This window comes from Scyliorhinus torazame, chromosome 1, assembly GCF_047496885.1.
Source record: "Scyliorhinus torazame isolate Kashiwa2021f chromosome 1, sScyTor2.1, whole genome shotgun sequence".
Lineage (NCBI taxonomy): Eukaryota > Metazoa > Chordata > Chondrichthyes > Carcharhiniformes > Scyliorhinidae > Scyliorhinus > Scyliorhinus torazame.
In genome coordinates this window covers 366,717,160-366,737,643 of record NC_092707.1, presented here as the reverse complement: position 1 = coordinate 366,737,643, position 20,484 = coordinate 366,717,160, and the positions used below count along the sequence as shown (strand labels likewise).

The window sequence follows — 20,484 nt, the reverse complement described above, 5'->3', positions numbered from 1 at the left end:
GCTCCAGTTTCCTCCCACAGTCCAAAGATGTGCGGGTTAGGTGGATTGGCCATGCTAAATTGCCCATAGTGTCCAAAATTGCCCTTAGTGTTGGGTGGGGTTGCTGGGTTATGGGGATAGGGTGGAGGTGTGGACCTTGGGTAGGGTGCTCTTTCCAAGAGCCGGTGCAGACTCGATGGGCCGAATGGCCTCCTTCTGCACTGTAAATTCTATGAAAATTCTATGAATGGGTGCCCTGGTCGTTCTCGCCGATCGTCTTAGCCCCGGTGGTGATGCAGGCGCTGGTTCGGGCCCCGTCGTCTCTGGGAGTGTTGCGATGCCTCTTCCCGCTCCAATACCCCTATTCGGGGCCAGGGGGTAGGACCAATCCACCTGGGAAGGGGGCGGCTGTGGGGTGCGCCGGTGGGAGGGAGGGGGTGATTGGTGTTGGGTGGGTGTGTTGAGCTCCAGAGGGGGTGACTGGAGTTGGGGGGGGGTCCTCCAGCGGGAGCCAGGTCCCGCAGGGAGACCGTGTCCTGTCGGCCGTCGGGGTACGCCACGTAGGCGTATCAAGGGTTCGCGTGGAGGAGATGAACCCTCTCGATCAACAGGTCCGATTTGTGCGTCCGCACATGCTTTCGGAGCAGGATGGATCCCGGAGCTGCCAGCCAGGTCGGAAGTGACGTTCCGGAGGAGGACTTCCTAGGGAAGACAAGGAGGCGTTCGTGAGGTGTTTGATTCGTTGTTGTACACAGCAGCAACCGGATGGAGTGGAGGGTGTCCGGGAGGACTTCCTGCCAGCGGGAAACTGGGAGACTTCTGGACCGTAGGGCCAGCAGGACGGTCTTCCAGACCGTACCGTTCTCCCTCTCTACCTGACCGTTCCCCCCGGGGTTGTAACTGGTCGTCCTGCTCGAGGCGATGGCCTTGCTGAGCAGGAATTGACGCAGTTCGTCGCTCATGAAGGAGGACCCCCTATCGCTATGTATGTAGGCGGGGAAACCGAACAGTGTAAAGATGGTGCCGAGGGCTCTAATGACCATGGCTGCAGTCATGTCGGGACAGGGGATGGCGAAAGGGAACCGGGAGTATTCGTCAATCACGTTCAGGAAGTACGTGTTGCGATCGGTGGAGGGGAGGGGGGCCTTTGAAGTCCAGACTGAGGCGCTCAAAGGGGCGGGAAGCCTTTATCAGGTGCGCTTTATCTATCCGGTAGAAATGCGGCTTGCACTCTGCACAGATTTGGCAGTTCTTGGTGGCGGTCCTGACGTCCTCGATGGAGTAGGGCAGGTTGCGGGTCTTTACGAAGTGATAGAACAGAGTGACCCCCGGGTGGCAGTGGTCCTAGTGGAGGGTTCGGAGACGGTCCACTTGTGCGTTGGCACATGTGACACGGGATAGGGCATCGGAAGGCTCGTTCAGCTTTCCGGGACGATACAAGATCTCATAGTTATAGGTGGAGAGTTCGATTCTCCACCGCAAGATCTTGTCGTCTTTGATCTTGCCCCACTGTGATTATCAAACATGAGGATAATGTTGGTCAGTGAGGAGAGTGAATCTCCTACCGGCCAGGTAATGCCTCCAAAGCCGCACAGCTTCCACTATGGCCTGGGCCTCCTTTTCCACTAAGGAGTGGCGGATTTCTGAAGCATGGAGGGTGCATGAAAAAAAGGCCACGGGTCTGCCCGCTTGGTTGAGGGTGGCCGCCAGAGCTACGTTGGACGTGTCGCTCTCAACTTGGAAGGGGAGGGACTTGTCAATTGCGTGCATCGTGGCCTTTGCGATATCCACTTTGATGCGGCTGAAAGCCTGGCGGGCCTGTCGACAGGGGAAAAACCGTGGACTGGATTAGCAGACGGGCCTTGTCCGCGTAGTTGGGGACCCACTGGGCGTAATAAGAGACAAATCCCAGGCAGCGTTTCAGGGCCTTGGAGCAGTGGGGGAGGGGGAACTCCATGAGGGTTCGCATGCGTTCGGGGTCTGGGCCTATCACTCCATTTCGTACTACGTAGCCGAGGATGGCTAGACGGTCGGTGCTAAACACGCATTTCTCCCTGTTGTATGAGAGATTCAGGGCGTTCGCGGTCTGGAGGAATTTGGCGTCGTGGTTCTGCTGGTCGTGGCCGCAGATGGTGATGTTGTCGAGGTACAGGAACGTGGCCCACAAACCATACCGGTCAACCATTCGGTCCATCTCCCGTTGGAAGACCGAGACCCCGTTAGTGACACCAAATGGAACCCTTAAAAAATGATAAGAGCCGCCCATCTGCTTCGAAAGCAGTGTATTTGCGGTCGCTCGGGCAGATGGGGAGCTGGTGATAGGCGGACTTAAGGTCCACCGTGAAAAAGACCTTGTAGTGTGCAATCCGATTGACCATGTCGGATATGCGGGGGAGAGGGTACGCATCCAGCTGCGTGTACCTATTGATGGTTTGACTATAGTCTACGACCATCCTCTGCTTCTCCCCGGTCTTTACAACTACCACCTGAGCTCTCCAGGGACTATTGCTGGCCTGGATTATGCCTTCCCTCAACAGCCGCTGGACTTCTGACCGGATAAAAGATCGGTCCTGGGCGCTGTACCGTCTGCTCCTAGTAGCAACTGGTTTGCAATCCGGGGTGAGGTTCGTGAACAGGGAAGGCAGATCGACCTGGAGGGTCGCGAGGCTGCAGATAGTGAGTGGGGGTATAGGGCCGCCGAATTTAAATGTTAAACTCTGGAGGTTACACTGAAAATCCAATCCCAGGAGTGTGGGAGCGCAGAGGTGGGGAAGGACGTAAAGCCGGTAGTTCTTGAACTCCCTCCCCTGCACCGTGAGGTTCGCGATGCAGAACCCTTTTATCTCTACAAAATGGGACCCTGCCGCCAGAATTTTTCTTTGATTACTTGGGTGGATCGTAAGGGAACAGCGTCTTACCGTATCGGGATGAATAAAACTCTCCGTGCACCCAGAGTCGATCAGGCAGGGCGTCTCGTACCCGTTTATAAATACCGTCGTTGTTGCTGTTTGGAGCATTCGGGGCCGCGACTGGTCCAGGGTCACAGAAGCCAGTCGTAGTTGTTGCATCAGGGCGTTTTCTTCAGGCCCCGTTGGGCCGTCCATCCCGGGGTCCTTAGGCGTCAGCCAAGATGGCGGCGTCCGCGGGTCTCACACGGTCGGGGATGGACAAGATGGCGCCGCCCGTGGATCGCACGTTGCCCGAGGAGCCCAAAATGGCGGCGCCCATCCCTCCCGCATGGAGTCCGGGACCCAAGATGGCGGCGCCCGCTGGCCGCACATGGATCGCTGGGGGGGTTGAGTTTGGGGTTCTCCCCCGGAGATTGCGGCTACCCCCCGGGCCTGGGACACTGCTCAAAAGTGCCCCTTTTTACCGCACCATTTACAGAGGGCCGAGCGGGCCGGGCAGTGCAATCGGGGGTGTTTCCCTTGCCCACAAAAGTAGCAGCGGGGCCCACCCAGGTGATCTGCTGCTCTAGCAGTGCAGGCCTGCGGGGGGTCCCGGGGATTCGGTCGCAGCGGGGGTCCACAGTGCCCAAGGGGCTGCCGCGCGGTGGGGGGCATAGGCATGGGCGTTCTGCGCTGCCATATCGAACGAGGCAGCGAGGGCCCGTGCCTCTTTGAGGCCTAGTGCGTCTTTTTCCAGCAATCGCTGGTGAATTTGGGACGAAAGCATACCTGCCACGAACGCATCTCGGACCAGTAGCTGTGTGTGTTCATTAGCCGAAACAGATGGGCAGTTGCAGTTTCTCCCCAGTATTAACAGCGCACTGTAGAATTCATCTAGCGATTCCCCGGGGATTTGCCGTCTCGTCGCGAGCTGGTGGCGTGTGTAGACCTGGTTGACGGGCCGAACGTAGAATCCTATCAGCATGGTGAGCGCCACCTGGAAATCGTCCGCATCCTCTATGAGAGTGTAGATTTCCGGGCTCACCCTGGCATGCAGGACCTGCATTTTCTGTTCTTCTGTAGGTATGCCGGGGGCCGTTCGGAGGTATCCATGAAGACACGCTAACCAATGTTTAAAGGTGGCCGCTGAGTTTGCCGCGTGGGGGCTGATTCACAGACACTCCGGAATGATTCGAAGCTCCATGTCCTTTAAAGTTTGCGTAATAAATTGTAGCACAATCAATCACTCACGAGACGAGAAGGAGTCGAACGATGACATTATTACGCAGACTTGTTCCCCAGCAGCAGTTACAGAATGCAGCTGCTGGGAGAACTCGGGCTCTTATACTCCGCCTTACTGGGTGGAGCCAGTAGGTGGCTGATCCAATCGGGACCCAGCGTCTATCCACCAATAGCCTCTCGGCATCACAGGGTACCTTAATAACCCTAATACATACCACCACACACATTTAACAAACGTTAGAGAACAGCCTACCCTTTACAAACCCCATCTGATCTTCCCCAATCACCTGTGGAAGGCGCCAACACCTTGGCAAGAATCCTAGCATCCACATTTAACAGAGATATTGGACTATATGACCCACGCTCTACCGGGTCCTTATCCTTTTTTAATAACAACGAAATGGATGCCTGTCCCATCTTCTCTGAGAGCGCCCAGTTATCCACCACATCTTCAAACATCTCCATCGACAGCGGCAACAGTCTATCCAAAAACTCCACTGGAAAGCCAACGGCCCCGGAGCCTTGCCCATTTACATCTTCCCCATTGCCGTCCGAACCTCCGCTAACCCCACTGGCACTTCCAACCCTGCCCTCCTTCTACTCTAGGACATTTCAACCCCACCAAGAAAAACCCCGTCCTCCGGGGGCTCCAACCTATACAACTTTTCATAGAACTCCTTGAATGCCTTGTTCACCTGCTTGGGCGCCACCACCAGCTTTCCCGCCCCATCCTGGACCCGAACGATCTCTCGGGCAGCTGCCTGCCGGCAGAGCTGGCCCACCAGCAAGTGACTGGTCTTCTCCCCATACTCATACCACCCCCTTCGCCCACCTCAAGTGCTGAACCATTTTTTCCGTGGACGAAGATCAAACTGTGGCTGCAATTCCTTTCTCCTTGCCAGAAGTTCCAGAGAGAGACCCTCCGCATACTTCCCATCCATCTCCAAAATCTCTTCTACCAGCCTCAGACGCTCCACACTTGTCTCGCTGCCCACCTGAGCCTTAAACAAGATGACCTGGCCCCTTACCACCACCTTCAATGCCTCCCAGACCACTGACAGCGAGATAACTTCATTCCTATTGAACCCCACATAGTCATCAAGCACCTATCCCAATTTTACACAAAACTTTGGGTCTGCAAGCAGTCCCACATCCAACCTCAATGCTGGCCTCTGCCAGGACCAAGTCCACCCAATGCACAGCATGATCCGAAATAACAACCGCCATGTATTCTGCCTTCCTCACCCCCAACAACAATGACTTCCCCATAATAAAGAAGTCTATCCTCGAGTACACATTATGCACCGACGAAAAGGAGAAATACTACCTACCCAGTGCGGATCCGTTTCCCCCATCTCCTTCATAAATGCAGCCAAAACCTCCCTCCCCGGAGTTGTGTGCAACTCTTAGCTTTGCCGGTTAACTGCCCCAAACCACACATTGCTGTTATACAATGCTGCCTTTCCCTGCCAAAAGTCACCCACGATCTTGCCAGCTCCGCCGTGAAATCCTGGTATATGTGAATACCAGTGCCTTCCCACCTCACCTCTCGATTCGGCTTCGCCCATCTCAAAATCTTTCTCGTTCAACTGGTAGCTATGAAAGCAGACGTTCACAGCCCTCGGTGGTTAATTCGGCTTTGGTCGCAGCGACCGATAAGCCCTATCCAGCTCATAGAGGAAGGCCTCCTCTTCCCCCAACAACTTAGCAAACATCTCTGCAAAGTACTCCATCAGCCTAAGGCCCGCCAGCCCCTCAAAGGATATCCCACAATCCAGATTCCGCCGCCATGACCAGTTCTCCAGGTCCACTATTTTTGGCTCTAGGCCCTGCACCTTCCGCAGTTCCTCTCCCATCAAGGTGAACTGGTTGCTATGCCACGGCAATGCCTCCTGCACCCCCAACATCTCTTTCGTGCTCCCACACCTCCGTCATCTTTCCCAAAGCCTCCTTTATCAAGGCTAGCGCGCATCATCCACCAACTCCCTGAGCAAGGCCATCATCACCTTCCGATGCCTATCGAAATGCTTGGCGAATTGCCGCTCAAACTCTACTGCCATCACCTAAGCCAGCGCATCCACTGTAATGGCCGCAGCCATCACCCGATGAGCTTGCTCCTGCCATCTTTCCTCCCACAGAAGTCACACCGAAATTGAGCTCTCAGGCGTACTGTCGCTCGCACCTTTTCAACCCATATTTTTCGACAACCTCTAGCTGCCAAAACTTCCCTGGAAACTAATCATACAAAATTTCCCCCCACATTTGTGTGAAAAGGGCCAGAAAAAATGAAATCTCTAGCTGGCGCCAACTAAGGTGCGACCTCCATCTACATGTCGCCACCGGGAGTCGAGTTAAACAGATTTTTAATAAAGGGAGTCAAGGGTTATGGGGGAAAGACAAGTAGCATTAAGGCCATAATCAGACCAGGCTCAATGGGCTGAATGGCTTACTCCTGCTCCTAATTCTTGTGATGCAATGATCTTCGAGAGGCCAAAAGGTTCAGAGGTTCAATTACCGGTCTGTGTCAATTGCTCAGGCAGTGATAGGGGTGTTACAATTGACCTCTGATTCTCTAGTTTGGAAAAATGAAAGTTTCCCTTTACTCAGTAATCCCTGTTGTACAAGTTCATACATGGTCATCAGCAAATGGCAGGACTGGCACATCAGCAGTAACCTTCCACAGTCATATAGCATTTTGGTACTTTTTGAATACTTGCAATCAATAGAGTCAATTCCAAAATTTACATAGTATCATGTTCCAGCAAATTCTGAACGTCAAACTAATTTTCATATTTCAAAACTAATCACAAAAAAGTTAAAAAGATGGCCACCTGAGGATCACCTGATTTCTCTGGTGGATTGAACCAACTCCTGTCAAGAGGGAACAAAAGGAACCTCCCAAACTGATGGTGACTCCATCCCCTTTCCAGAAACCGATTCAGAAAGGTATTATCAATTGAATAGGTCTTTCAAATACGAGACACTGATTGTCTCAACCCCTTAGTGTGAAATCCTTAACACAGGATGTAAAATCGACTTAACCACCCATATTACTTGGAAAAGGTCATGTGATGAGACAGCCATGCTTTCCATTTGCTTTTAAAATTCAACAAGAAGCTGTTCCATCAGAAAGGCATCAAGCTAGCTGCAAATCATCTAGGCAGTCATGGTAATAAACAGCAATATATTGAAGGTGGAAGAAAGACTCCCCAAGCCTATTCCAACTTTGATTTTTCCTGAGAACTAACTTCCTGGAAATTCGACAAGAAATCTTGCAGATTACAGACAATCCTCTGCTCCACATGACCTTCACTTCAACTAAAGCGTCAACTCATTTAAGAAACTACAGTCCTGTCACAAAAGAGACTGAGATAATTATAAGTTCTAACCGTATTGTTTTACCTTAATTTGTATCTACTCTTTGTGCGTGTGTGATAGTGTGGCTAAGATGAGTGAGTGAGAGGTTGTGTTTTAAACATCCGGATTTAAGTATCTGATAATAAATAACTTACTTTATTTTAGAATTCACAAAAAACTGGCTGCTGGAATTATTTAATTGAGATAACCACTCGAGCATAAGAAAACACATCCCTCTTACACAAACATATTGATCACTGGTGGTGAAAGGCAACACAAATTCTGTCTGTGACAATAGAAAACCTGGGCAAGCAAGGACTTCCACTAAAACACTGATCAACAAAAAGGCGTACTGTACTGGCTTTTGTTTTGTACGCAAAAGCCATTTTCATTCTGAAACTTATTTGCACCAATAATGAAAGAATGGTGACCACAAGAACTAGATGTAGTTTGCAAGAAAATGGTTTCTGCAATATCCAAGGCTTCTGTTCTATTTAGAATGGCCAATCCACCTAACCTGCACATCTTTGGCCTGTGGAGGAAACCGGAGTACCCGGAGGAAACCCACACACACACACGGGGAGAACGTGCAGACTCCACACAGACAGTGACCCAAGCCGGGAATCGAACCTGGGACCCTGGAGCTGTGAAGCAACTGTGCTAACCACTGTGCTACCGTGCTGCCCTAGCTTGAAAAGTGTAATTTTCAAAAGAAACAACAGACAACCAAGGTACCCGAGAAATTAGTAAGGAAGGCTAATGTCACATCGAGATTTTGGCCTGGATTTTACAGTATAAAAAGTAGGTTGATCTCTTTTGCCAAATCTTCAATCTACATCATGTGGAATTGACTGTGAGCTGGAAAAACTGATGGACACGTGCCCACCTCAAACAGATTTTAATGCTCGAGTGCAGTGAGGTCCTGCAGGTCATTTCCCGGCATCCTGATAAATGGACATTATTGTCATAGAAAAATTTGTCATAGAATTCCTACAATGCAGGCGCCATTCAGCCAACCAAGTCTGCACCGACCCTCTGAAAGAGCACCCTACCCAAGCTCATTCCCCTGCCCTAGCCTCGTAATCCAACCGAACATGCACACCTTCGGATACTAAGCAGCAATTTTAGCATGCCCAATCCATTCAACCTGCACATCTTTGGACTGCGGAAGGAAGCCAGAGCACCCGGGGAAAACCCACCCAAACACGGGGAGAAAGTGTAAACTCCACAGAGTCAGCCAAGGCCGGAATTAATCTGGGTTCCTGGCACTGTGACGCAGCAGTGCTAACCACCGTGTTGTTTCTTTGTGAAGAAAACGTATGTTAATAACATCCATTTAATGGATGTCCAATATTCCTATGCTAAAATTAATATATTAAATATAGTAATGAAAGAACACAATAATGTTAAGGGAAATATAATTGTCATTCCTAAATCATTTCTCTTTTTTTTAAATTTTGATTTTTTAACCTGGTGACATCTAGATTCATGTGAACCTTTCTGGAATTTCTTTCCTCCAGCATCATCACTACCACCAATAGTAATTCACTTCTGAGGGATATGCATAGAATGATCTTCAGAGATACAAGTAAGTTTGGTTGCATTATGTTCACCAACCGGAAACTGCATCTATGCACAGAAGTGATATATAGCACATCGTCAGTTGATTAGTGCATATAGAATTCCCAAAGGAATTTGGAGTAATTGATTCAATGGTACCAATATCACAGGAAAGCCTCACTAGCCATATATTGAACACCTTCTCAGAATCATCCCAATCCATGTGGGTAGCTATTTCAGTGGTACTGCATGAAAGGAGGAATGGCAGGGCCATCAACAGCTAGCACATCCCAATTAGACAAACAATCCGCATAACAACCCTGTTTTAAACCCTGGCACAGGCCATGAGAAAACAGTATTTAACTGATCCGTCTCAGTCTGTTAATGTGGTGTGGGGAGGAGGGAAATAAAAGAGTGAGAATAAGAGGCCTCGAAAATAGAAAGGTTGCAAGGGCAGTCAGATTTGTTAAAGGGAAAGCAGAGCGCTTTTGCTGAGGTGAAGGATTCACAAATACTGCAAGGTGGTTAGAAGTAATTTGATTTAACCCAATCTCATGAGTGTGATGGGTTCATTGCATCATTACAAGAAGGTAAGTTGAAACCTTTATATTAAAACAAATCAAATTATAACTTCTCTATGTTTACTTATTGGCAAATAGGTTTGATCAGTGATCAGGTCCTTTATGTTATGGCCAATACAAGGAGATACAGGACAGTGAGTCAACTCCAACAAATGCAAGGCACTCAAGACCACGTATGGCAACAAGTACTGTACCATAGAAGGTATCTATTTGGCAGGACTGAATTTGTAACATGTACATAAATCTGGAGACCCAGATCTTTACTTGTATCAGCACCGAATGAGAATTATATGTAATTTTCCGTTTTAATAGGAGTCAAAAAGAGAATCAGAATATTTTATATATTTACTTCTTCTATAATTTCTTCTTTAGGTTCTTCATCAAAGCAGTCACTGGAAGTGTCAGCACTAGAACTATCTTCATCATAACCTTCAAGGGCTTTAAGGTCTTCAGCATCAATAATTCCAAGTATATCATTTTCTTCCACTTCCCGCATGTTACCAATTTCTTCATCAGAAGAAGTGTCATTAGTCCCATCCAGCTGTGGGATGGATGATGCCTCAACCTTCATTTGTTGTTCCTCTGAAGTTCCAGCAACCATCAACAATGTCTCATTTACCTAAATAATAAAATCAACATTTAATTCACCAAAACAAATAATAACCAGCCTGTAAAGTCATTAAATGCTATGGTAAACTCAACGGGTGAGATCTTCCGGCTGTTAAAGCTGGCAGGATCTTCCGGTCCACCGACAGCGCACCCCTGCCACAGGTTTCCTGGCGGTATGGGGTGGATTCAATGGGAAATCCCATTGACAGTGGCAGGACCAGAAGATCTCACCGCCGGTCAATGGCGAGCCACCTCCTGCTGCCGAGAAACACACTTCAGCGAGGCCAGAGAATCATGCTAAAGATCTCCAACCTCGTTTAAGGTAGCCTGAATTTATTCTGTGTGTGAATTTGAAAACATATGACTATAGAAATTACTAAATTAAGTTAAAATAGCATTTTTAGGGGGTTGGGGGTGGGGGGGGGGGGGGGGGGGGGCGGGGGGAAGAAAGAGAAGAGAAATTGTCTCTGTGGTTCTTTGATCATTTCTGAAGCTACATTTTATGGGAATTTGAGAGGAAGCACAAAGCCCTCGGAGAAAACTCTACAGAAAAATCAGCAAAATAGCAACTTAGGAATGTGCAGAAATCCTTGAAGACTACCTTACTTGTCCACAGATCTCTGAAGGTTGCCACTCAAGTGGATAGAGCCGTGAAGAAGGCTTATAGTGTGTTAGCGTTTATTAACAGGGGGCTTGAGTTTAAGAGCCGTGGGGTTATGTTGCAACTATACATGACCCTGGTGAGACCACATTTGGAGTATTGTGTGCAGTTCTGGTCACCTCATTATAGGAAGGATGTGGAAGCATTGGAAAGGGTGCAAAGGAGATTTACCAGGATGTTGCCTGGTTTGCAGGATACGTCTTATGAGAAAAGGTTGAGGAAGCTCAGGCTTTTCTCTTTGGAGCGGAGGAGGATGAGAGGCGACTTGATAGAAGTTTATAAGATAATGAGGGGGATAGAGTGGACGTTCAGAGACTATTTCCTCGGGTGGTATTAGCTGTTACAAGGGGGCATAACTATAAGATTCAGGGTGGGAGATATAGGAGGGATGTCCAAGGTAGGTTCTTTACTCAGAGAGTGGTTAGGGTGTGAAATGGACTGCCTGCTGTGATAGTGGAGTCGGACACTTTAGGAGCTTTCAAGCAGTTATTGAATAGGCACATGGAGCACACCAGAATGACAGGGAGTGGGATAGCTTGATCTTGGTTTCAGACAATGCTCGGCACAACATCGAGGGCCGAAGGGCCTGTTCTGTGCTGTACTGTTCTATGTTCTATGTACTTTACTCCCTAAAACTCGCTATTTGGTAAACAGACCTTCATCTTGAGGAGGCTGAACATCAACTCTGTAACACCTCCTCTCCTGGGACCGCAACTTCATCATTGATCACCAAGTCAAACAGTCACTGAACTCACATCCTCCGGAAATCTTCTCTCTCCCCTTCCCACACCTCCCAACAGACTCCAAACAGAAAGCCCCACAGCCGGCATCTTCTTTTTATTTTATTAATTTATACAGGATGTGGGCTTCGCTGGCTCGCCTGCTCATCCCCAATTGCTCAAGAAGGTTGAGGCAAGCTGCCTTCTTGAACAGCTGCAGTCCGTAAGTGTAGGTACACCCACTGTGCTATTAGGGAGGGAGTTCCAGGATATCAATCCACCAACAGTGAAGGAACGGCGATATATTTCCAAGTCAGGATGATGGGTGACTTGGAAGGGAACATCCATGTGGTGGTGTTCCCAAGTACCTGTGGCCCTTGCCCTTCTAGCTGGTAGTGATTGTGGATTTGGAAGGTGCTGCCCGAGGAGCCGTGGTGAGTTCCTGCAGTGCATCTTTTAGATGGTGCACATTGCTACTACTGTGTATCAGTGGTGGAGAGTGAATGTTTCTGGAAGAGACGCCAATCAAGCAGGCTTCTTTGTTGGAGTGTTGTTGGTGCTGCATTCATTCAGGCAAGTAGCGGGTATTCCATCATATTTCTGACTTGTGCCTTATAGGTGGACAGGCTTTGGGGAGTCAGGAGGTGAGTTGCTCACCCCAGGATTTTTAGTCTCTGGCCGGTTTTTAATAGGCACAGCATGTATATGGATAGTCCAGTTCAGTTTCTGGTCAATGGTAACCCTCAGGATGTTGATAATGGGGGATTCAGTGATGGTAATACCATTGAATGTCAAGGGGTGATGGTTTGATTGTCTCTTATTGGAGGTGGCCATTGCCTTGCAAACATTACTTCCCACTTGTCAGTCCAAGCCTGGATATTGCCCAGGTCTCGCTGCATTTGCACATGGACTGCTTCAATGATTTGAGCAGCGAATGGTGCTAAACATTGCACAATTATCAGCGAACATTCCCATATCTGACCTTATGTTGGAAGGTCATTGATCAAGCAGCTGAAGATGGTTGGTCCTTGATCACTATCCGCATGAACACGTGCAGTGATGTCTCAGGACTGAGATGACAGACCTCCAACAACCACAACCATCTTCCTTTGGGATTTGGAGTGGAAAATTTCACCCCAAATCCCACTGACTAGGGCTCCTTGATGCCATACTGAATCAAATGCTGCCCTGATGTCAAGGGCAGTCACTCTCACCTCACCTCTGGCATTCAGCTCTTTTGTCCATGTTTGAACCAAGTCTGTAATGAGGTCAGGAGCTGAGTGACCCCAGCAGAACCTAACTGATCATCATGAGCAGGTTATTGCTAAGTGCCGTTTATTTATCCCTTCCTTCACAGATAATTGAGACTAGATCGATAGGGTGGTAATTTGCCAGTCTGGATTAATCCTGCTGTGTGTGTACAGGACATACCTCGGCAATTTTCCACAATGTTGGACCTGTATTGGAACAGCTTGGCTAGGAGTACGCCAAGTTCTGGAGCACAAGTCTTCAGGACTATTGTCAGAATTTTTAAAAAGGCTCATAGGCTTTGCAGTATCCGTTCCCACCTGCCATTTCTTGACATCACTTGGGGTGAATTGAATTGGCTGAAGACTGGCATCTGTGATGCTGGGGACCGCTGGAGACCAACCAATCTGCACTTCTGGCTGAGGATTATTGCAAATAATCAGACTTGCCTTTTACACCTCCAAGAACAGTCTACCCAGGCCAACCCATGAGATTCATGTATGTAGGCCATTTCAGAATGCATTCAAGAGTCAACCACATTGCTGTGGGTCTGGAGTCACAGGTAGGCCAGAACAGGTGAGGCTGGCAGATTTCCTTCCCTAAAGGATATTATTAAACCAGCTGGCTTTTTTTTACGACAATCGACAATCTCCAACCACCACCAATCTTCTCTGGCTGGCTGAATTTGTTCTTGCATTGAACAACCTTTCTTTTGACTATTCTCACTTCCTCCAAATAAGGAGTGCAGCTATAGGAATCTGTACAGGCCCTGTCAATGTCTGCCTTTTCATTGGATAGTTAGAACATCCATTGTTCCATGTTAAGTAATAGGTTAAGAGACATTCCAATTAGTTGTCTCATTTATGTTGTATCCAATAATTGACATTGATATGTAAAGCGGCTTCAGGTGGCCTTTGTGTCAGGTGATGTGATGTTAGAGTTTTGTGCAAAGTCTGTTGAAGTAAATTGTTTGTGGAAAAGCAGCAGAACCTTTGACTCTTTATACAACAGCAGCTAAACGTCTAACATTCCAGTCACCATTTAGCACACTGGGCTAAATCGCTGGCTTTTAAAGCAGACCAAGCAGGCCCGCAGCACGGTTCAATTCCCGTACCAGCCTCCCCGGACAGGTGCCGGAATGTGACAACTAGGGGCTTTTCACAGTAACTTTATTGAAGCCTACTTGTGACAATAAGTGATTTTCATTTCATATAAGCTCACCCACAGTTACCTTCATTACACTCCCTCTCATCCCACATCCTGCAAAGACATTATTCCATTCTCCTAGCTTCTCAATCTCTTCCGATGGTGACATCTTCCATACTAGTGCTTCTGATGTTATTTCCTTTTTCCTCAAATATATTTCTCCTTCACCATGGTTGTCAGGGCCCTTGACTGTAATTAATTTTCCACACTTTTGCTCTCAGACCCTCTCTATTCCAGAAACACAAAAGGATCCCTCTTGTCCTCACCTTCCACTCCATCAGCCTCCATTTTCAACAGAATAAGCTCTGCAATTTACCTCCAGCTTGATGCTAATGCCACACACATAATCAGCTCTTCTCCCCTTTCAGCCTTCCAATGGGAATTCCCTCCTGCCACCAAAAAGGTTAGTGGGGAATGCACGTCCACCACATTGGCTGCCCTGCAGTCATTTAATGCTCCATAGAACATTAATTCGCTGGAGCCAGGACTCCTGCACTGCACTTGGGAGGAAGACCCCCTCAGAGAGCCATCAGCGAATCTGATTGATTGATAGGTCTCGCATCCCAGCAACATCACTGGAAGTGGTGTCTAATCGCATGTCTGTGCTGGGACCTCAGGACAAAGGTAAGCATGGGAGACATGCGGCGGAATCATATTGGGAGATCCTGGAGGGAACAAGTGGGTGGGGTTCATGTTGGAAAGTCAGGAGGGGTTGGGAGGCTGCACCCAACGGGCGCACACCAACTGGAGGGTCAAAGTAAGATAACCGGCCAGGCCCCTCTCTATCCCTGTCCTCCTCGCTCCAGCCTCAAAATTCCGGCCAGATGGGAAGCCATCCTTCAGTACCTAATAATTGGTCACAGTGGCCTCAGTTGAGGTGAGATCAGGAAAGGAGGCAGTGGGAAGATCACCTGCCGAATTCTTACAGGCCGCACACCTACAAACTCACCGGCGGGGACCTGTGAGATTCTGTCCCAGGATCCACTCTTCAATCTCCCCTAAAACCTGCTCCCCTTCCCATGTTACATTCCTATGCAAACATAGGAGATGCAACTTTTACCCTTCCACCTCCCCCTTCCCACTGCCAGGGCTACAAACATTCCTTTCAGATGAAACGGCAAGTTTATTCTTTCACTTTAGTGTACTGTAATCACTTCTCACGCTGCTGTCCCCTCTACATTTGGGAGACAAAACTCAGATTGGGTGATTGTTTTACTGAACATATCCATTCAGCCCCCAAGTGCGACCCTGAGCTTCTAATTGCTTGCTATTTTCATTCTAAGACCCATTCCCACAGCCTCAACACTAATGAAGCTCGACAAGTGCATTATCAAACAAAGGGCAGCACGGTGGGGCAGTGGTTAGCACTGCTGCCTCATGGCGCCGAGGTCCCAGGTTCGATCCCGGTCCTGAGTCACTGTCCGTGCAGAGTTTGCACATTGTCCCCGTTTCACCCCCACAACCCAAAGATGTGCAGGGTAGGTGGATTGGCCATGCTAAATTGCCCCTTAATTGGAAAAAAATAAATTGGGTACTTGAAATTTATATTTTTAAAAGTGCATTATCAAACAAAACTTGGCACTGAGCCACTTAAGGAGATATCAGGGTAGATTACCATAAGCTTGATTAAAGTGTTATGTTTTTAAGAAGGATCTTAAATTTCAGTTGATCAACCAGGAGTCAATGTTGATCAGTCAGCAAAGGGGTTTTGGGTGAATCAGACTAGGTGCGAGTTAGGATACAGGCAGGTATTGAAGAACTTAATGGGATGCCAGTCAAGAATGCACTGCAGGCACGTTCTCCCTGAGTCTGCTTGGGTTTCCTCCGGTGCTCCGGTTTCCTCTCATAGTCCAAAGATATGGAGGTTTGGTGGATTGACCATGCTAAATTGCCTCAGGGTTAGGTGGGGTTATGGGGATAGTGTGGGGGGTGCTCTTTCAGAGGGATGGTGCAGACTTGATGGGCTGAATGGCCTCCCTCTGCACTGTGGGAATACTATGCTTCTAATAGTTAAATCTAGAGGTAACAACGGCAATACATGAGGGTTTCAGCATCCTTGAGCTGAGCTTGGGTTAGAGTTGGAGAAGTGGAAGCGGGAGACAACATAGATAAATGTTTGCGAGCTTGAGCAACAACCTTGTGCACTCAACAGTCAGTTCAACATCTTTAGATCATAACCACTGCTCCCAATTTTCAGACAACAGCTGCTAGTTGATTCCCTTGTTGCTATTTACAGCTTCTCTAGATACACCTTTTTGCCCATACTTGTCTCATCACTGCCTCCATTTGCCTTGCACACTCATTCCTTTCTGTCAAAAGCCAAGCTTCTTTGAAATCTAGGTGATGTATTTGAACCCCAGGATAAGCTCCCAACTCCTAGTGTCCAGGATTAATGTGAAATAATTAGTTACTTTTTTTGCCGAGTTTGTATTTTTAAGCAGATAGAAACAGTATAATCTGCAACAGAACAGCCTTTTGTGCCTCTACTTCTCAATTTCCATAAACTGCAGCTTCTGACAACTTGATGTAAAATATTAAAGTCTATATATTAATGAGTCTTTTAAGATTCATTTTTCTAGGCACTCTTACCTGAGGTGCAAACCGTTGAACCACACACTGCTCAGAAACGCAATGTGGGATATTTGCTCCTTCATTTTGCTCAGATGCTTGATTTTGTACAACGAGCGTATGTCCTTGAGGAACCCTGTCTGAATCTTGAATTAACAGATGTGGAGTCTGTCCTGTGGTTGCTTGTTCTTCTGCAGACTGCTCTAGTTGAGTTGGCTGTGTGGATACTAAATGTTGCTGTGTTAGCGTTCCTGTATTTGCTACGGGCTGTCTCTGAATAACAATAGGTGGCCCTGGCTGCACCCCCATCCCAGTGTGTTGTAAAACTACCTGTTTCACTGTACCCTGTTGTTGAATGTATACATGCCTTGACATACCAGGCTGCTGCAGATTAGTTACATCAAAAGATTGGTTTGTCAGCAACTGATGTGTGGAAACATGACCTGAATTGGATTGTTGAAGTGTGGATGCTTGGTCTTGGGAAGACTGCTGAATAGCATGCGCCTGGCCCGAAACTGAGTTTTGCTGGATAAGAGCGGTCTGCCCCGTAACTGTATTTACTTGGTGAATGAAATGACGAACAGGCTGCTGGAAATATTTTTGGCCAGCAGCACTTTGGGTTACCATGACTGGTACATTGACCTTATACATATGACCTAGAAAAGACAAAGAGAATCAACGAGAACATCAGAGGGCAGAATAGGATCAAAAAATGTTGTACCAGCAAGCACAGCAGGGTGAATACAATCCTAACAGCAAAAGAAATACTGTTCTCACAAACATATGCAAAATAATAGAACATTATCTGAGAATTTTACATAAGGCAAGTCAATCTACTGATCATTGCCTTCCCGAAGCACTAGAGTTTCTTATTGTGAGAGCTGTCAATAGTAGAAATAAAGTAAGAATAACATTCATAACTAGGTGAATAAAGGCTTTACACAGAGCTAATACAATTGGTCAAATAAACAAGGAGCAACAGCAGAGATAAATATGGGTTTTCATTCGATTGAAAAATAGGATTCAAAAAAGAGAAAAAGGTCTATTGAATACATTGGTATAAAAATTATGACCAGATAACAAAAAACAGTCTCTCCCCTCCCCCCTACCCAATTAGTCTCCTTTCAAAGATTCAAATCCCATCTTCCTCCCTTTTTTTTTTAAATAGAGAAACAACAGGATGAAATTAGTCTTTTGCCAGTAGCATGAAACAGATGATATCAAATCAGCTACAAAGCAACTAACTATTCTGCACCAGAAGCAGCTGATTGGTCCAACATTCACTTCTAGAAAGCTACAGCAATTCAAACATTGCATGCAATGCGGAGATCACCCGATTATGAGTTAATCATTATCTATAGTTTAACTTAAATGTACTTAGAGATCAAACTTTTTGATGCACAGTAAAGGCTCATGGAATCCAAGGCAAAGGGGCACATTAAATCCTGGGTCTCCCGGAGGGGCTGGAGGGATCAGACGTGGGGGCCTACCATGCTGAACTCGCTGATGGGAGCGGGGGCCTTTCAGGGGCCCTTGGAGCTGGAGGGAGCCCACCGAGTGCTGGCGAAGAGGCCCAAGCCCAGCGGGCCGCCGCGGGCGGTGCTGATGCGGTTCCACCGGTTTGCTGATCGAGAGTGTGTGTTAAGGTTGGCCAAGAAGGAGCGGGGCCCTTGGTGTTGGGTGGGGTTACTGGGTTATGGGGATAGGGTGGAGGTGCTGACCTTGGGTGGGGTGCTCTTTCCAAGAGCCGGTGCAGACTCGATGGGCCGAATGGCCTCCTTCTGCACTGTAAATTCTATGAGATTCTATGAGCAGCAGGTGGGAGAACGCGGAGGTCAGGATCTACCAGGATTAGAGTACGGAAGTGGCGAAGAAGAGGGGCGGCTACAACCGGGCGAAGTCAGTGCTGCACAGGAAGGGGGCGAAGTTCGGTATGCTGCAGCCGGTGCGTCTGTGGGTCACCTATAAGGATCAACACCACTACTTCGAGGTTGTGTTTCGAGGGGGAGTTCTTTGTTTTTTGGGGGTTGACTGGGCATTGTTTTAATTAGGTCCGCCGGGCAGGCTCGTGGGGAGGGGGGGGGGGGGGTAGGTAAACCGCTTGGGGGGTTGATGGTCGGTAGGGGAGATGGGGCCCCGCGGGGGGGGGGGAGGGGAAAGAGGCCTGAGTTGGGGGTAGTGGGACCGGGCCTGGAAAGGGTGCTGCGCCAGGGGTGGCGGGGACGGGCGAGCCTTTAGGGCTCAAGGGGCGGGGCCAGAGCTGGGAAGCGCAGGCTTTCTCTCCCGCGCTGGGAGTGGAATGGACGAGATCCCGCTGGTGGACAGGGGGTGGGAGGGAGGGGAAGAGCGGCAGGAGTGGCCGGGGTCAGTAGACTTACGAGAGTGCAATGGGGGAGCAATGCAGCTTGGGGGGGGGGGGGGGGGGGCACCGGGTTGCTGCTGGAATGGCCAAGGGGGAGCTGGAGTTGGTAGAGGTGGTCGGGGGGGGGGGGGGGGGGGGGGGGGGGTGAGTAGCCACCTGATCCAGCTGATAACCTGGAATGTAGAGGAATGTCTAGGTCTAGGACGGGCAGGAGGCCGGCGGTGGCCAAGGTGCTGAGGGGGTTCATGGACCAGATGGGAGGGGTGGATCCATGGAGGTTTGCGAGGCCGGGGGACAGGGAATTTTCATTTTTCTCCCATGTTCACAAGGCCTACTCCCGGATTGACTTTTTTGTCATGAGCAGGGCGCTGATTCCGAGGGTGGAGGATACGGAGTACTCGGCGATAGCCATTTCTGATCATGCTCCGCACTGGGTGGACCTCGAGTTGGGGAGGAGAGGGACCAGCAGCCGCTGTGGCGCCTAGAGGTGGGGTTGCTGGTGGACGAGGTGGTGAGCGGGCGGGTTCGGAAGTGTACAGAGAGGTACCTGGAGGCTAATGACAATGGGGAGGTGCAAGTAGGGGTGGTCTGGGTGGTGCTGAAGGCGGTGGTCAGAGGAGAGCTGATCTCCAGTAGGGCACACAAGGAGAGGGGGAGAGGAGAGGGACAGGTTGGTGGGGGAGATGGTGAGGGTGGATAGGAGGTATGCGGAGGCCCCGGAGGAGGGATTGCTTAGGGAGCGGCGTAGCCTCCAGGCTGAGTTCGATTTGTTGACCACAAGGACGGCGGAGGCGCAGTGGAGGAAGGCGCAGGGGGCGGTATATGAATACGGAGAAAAGGCGAGCCGTATGCTGGCGCACCAGCTTCGGAAGCGAGAGGCAGCTAGGGACATCGGGGGAGTTAGGGATGGAGGAGGGAACACGGTGCGAAGTGCGGTGGGTATCAATGGGGTCTTCAGGGACTTCTACGAGGAACAGTACCGGTCTGAGCCCCCACTGGAAGAGGGAGGGATGGGTCGCTTCCTGGACCGGCTGGGGTTTCCGAGGGTGGAGGAGGGGCAGGTGGCGGGGTTGGGGGCGCCGGTTGCGTTGCAGGAGTTGGTCAAAGGGATAGGGAACATGCAGGCGGGGAGGGCACAGGGGCCGGATGGGTTCCCGGTTGAATTTTATAAGAAGTATGTGGACCTGCTGGGCCCGCTGTTGGTAAGGACCTTTAACGAGGGGGGGGCTCTGCCCCCGACGATGTCTAGAGTGCTGCTTTCCCTGATCCTGAAGCAGGACAAGGATCCCCTACAGTGTGGGTCATACAGGCCGATCTCACTCTTAAATGTAGACGTAAAGTTGCTGGCAAAGATTTTGGCCATGAGGATAGAGGACTGTGTGCCGCGAGGATCAGACAGGGTTTGTGAAAGGGAGGCAGTTGAATACCAATGTATGGAGGCTCTTGAATGTTATAATGATGCCAGCGATAGAAGGGGAGGCGGAGATAGTGGCGTCGATGGATG

At 49.2% G+C, this 20,484-nt stretch overlaps 1 protein-coding gene across 1 annotated transcript in view; it reads right to left on the bottom strand.

Moving 5' to 3' along the window:
- The window catches only part of LOC140426463 (stonin-1-like), a 195,425-nt gene that overhangs the window by 31,698 nt on the left and 143,243 nt on the right, over positions 1–20,484 (bottom strand). The window contains exons 8-9 of the mRNA XM_072511275.1: positions 16,640–17,274; positions 9,957–10,226 (exon numbers count right to left, since the gene is read on the bottom strand). Coding sequence (XP_072367376.1) covers positions 9,957–10,226; positions 16,640–17,274 — 905 coding nt within the window. The remainder of the gene's footprint in view (positions 1–9,956; positions 10,227–16,639; positions 17,275–20,484) is intronic.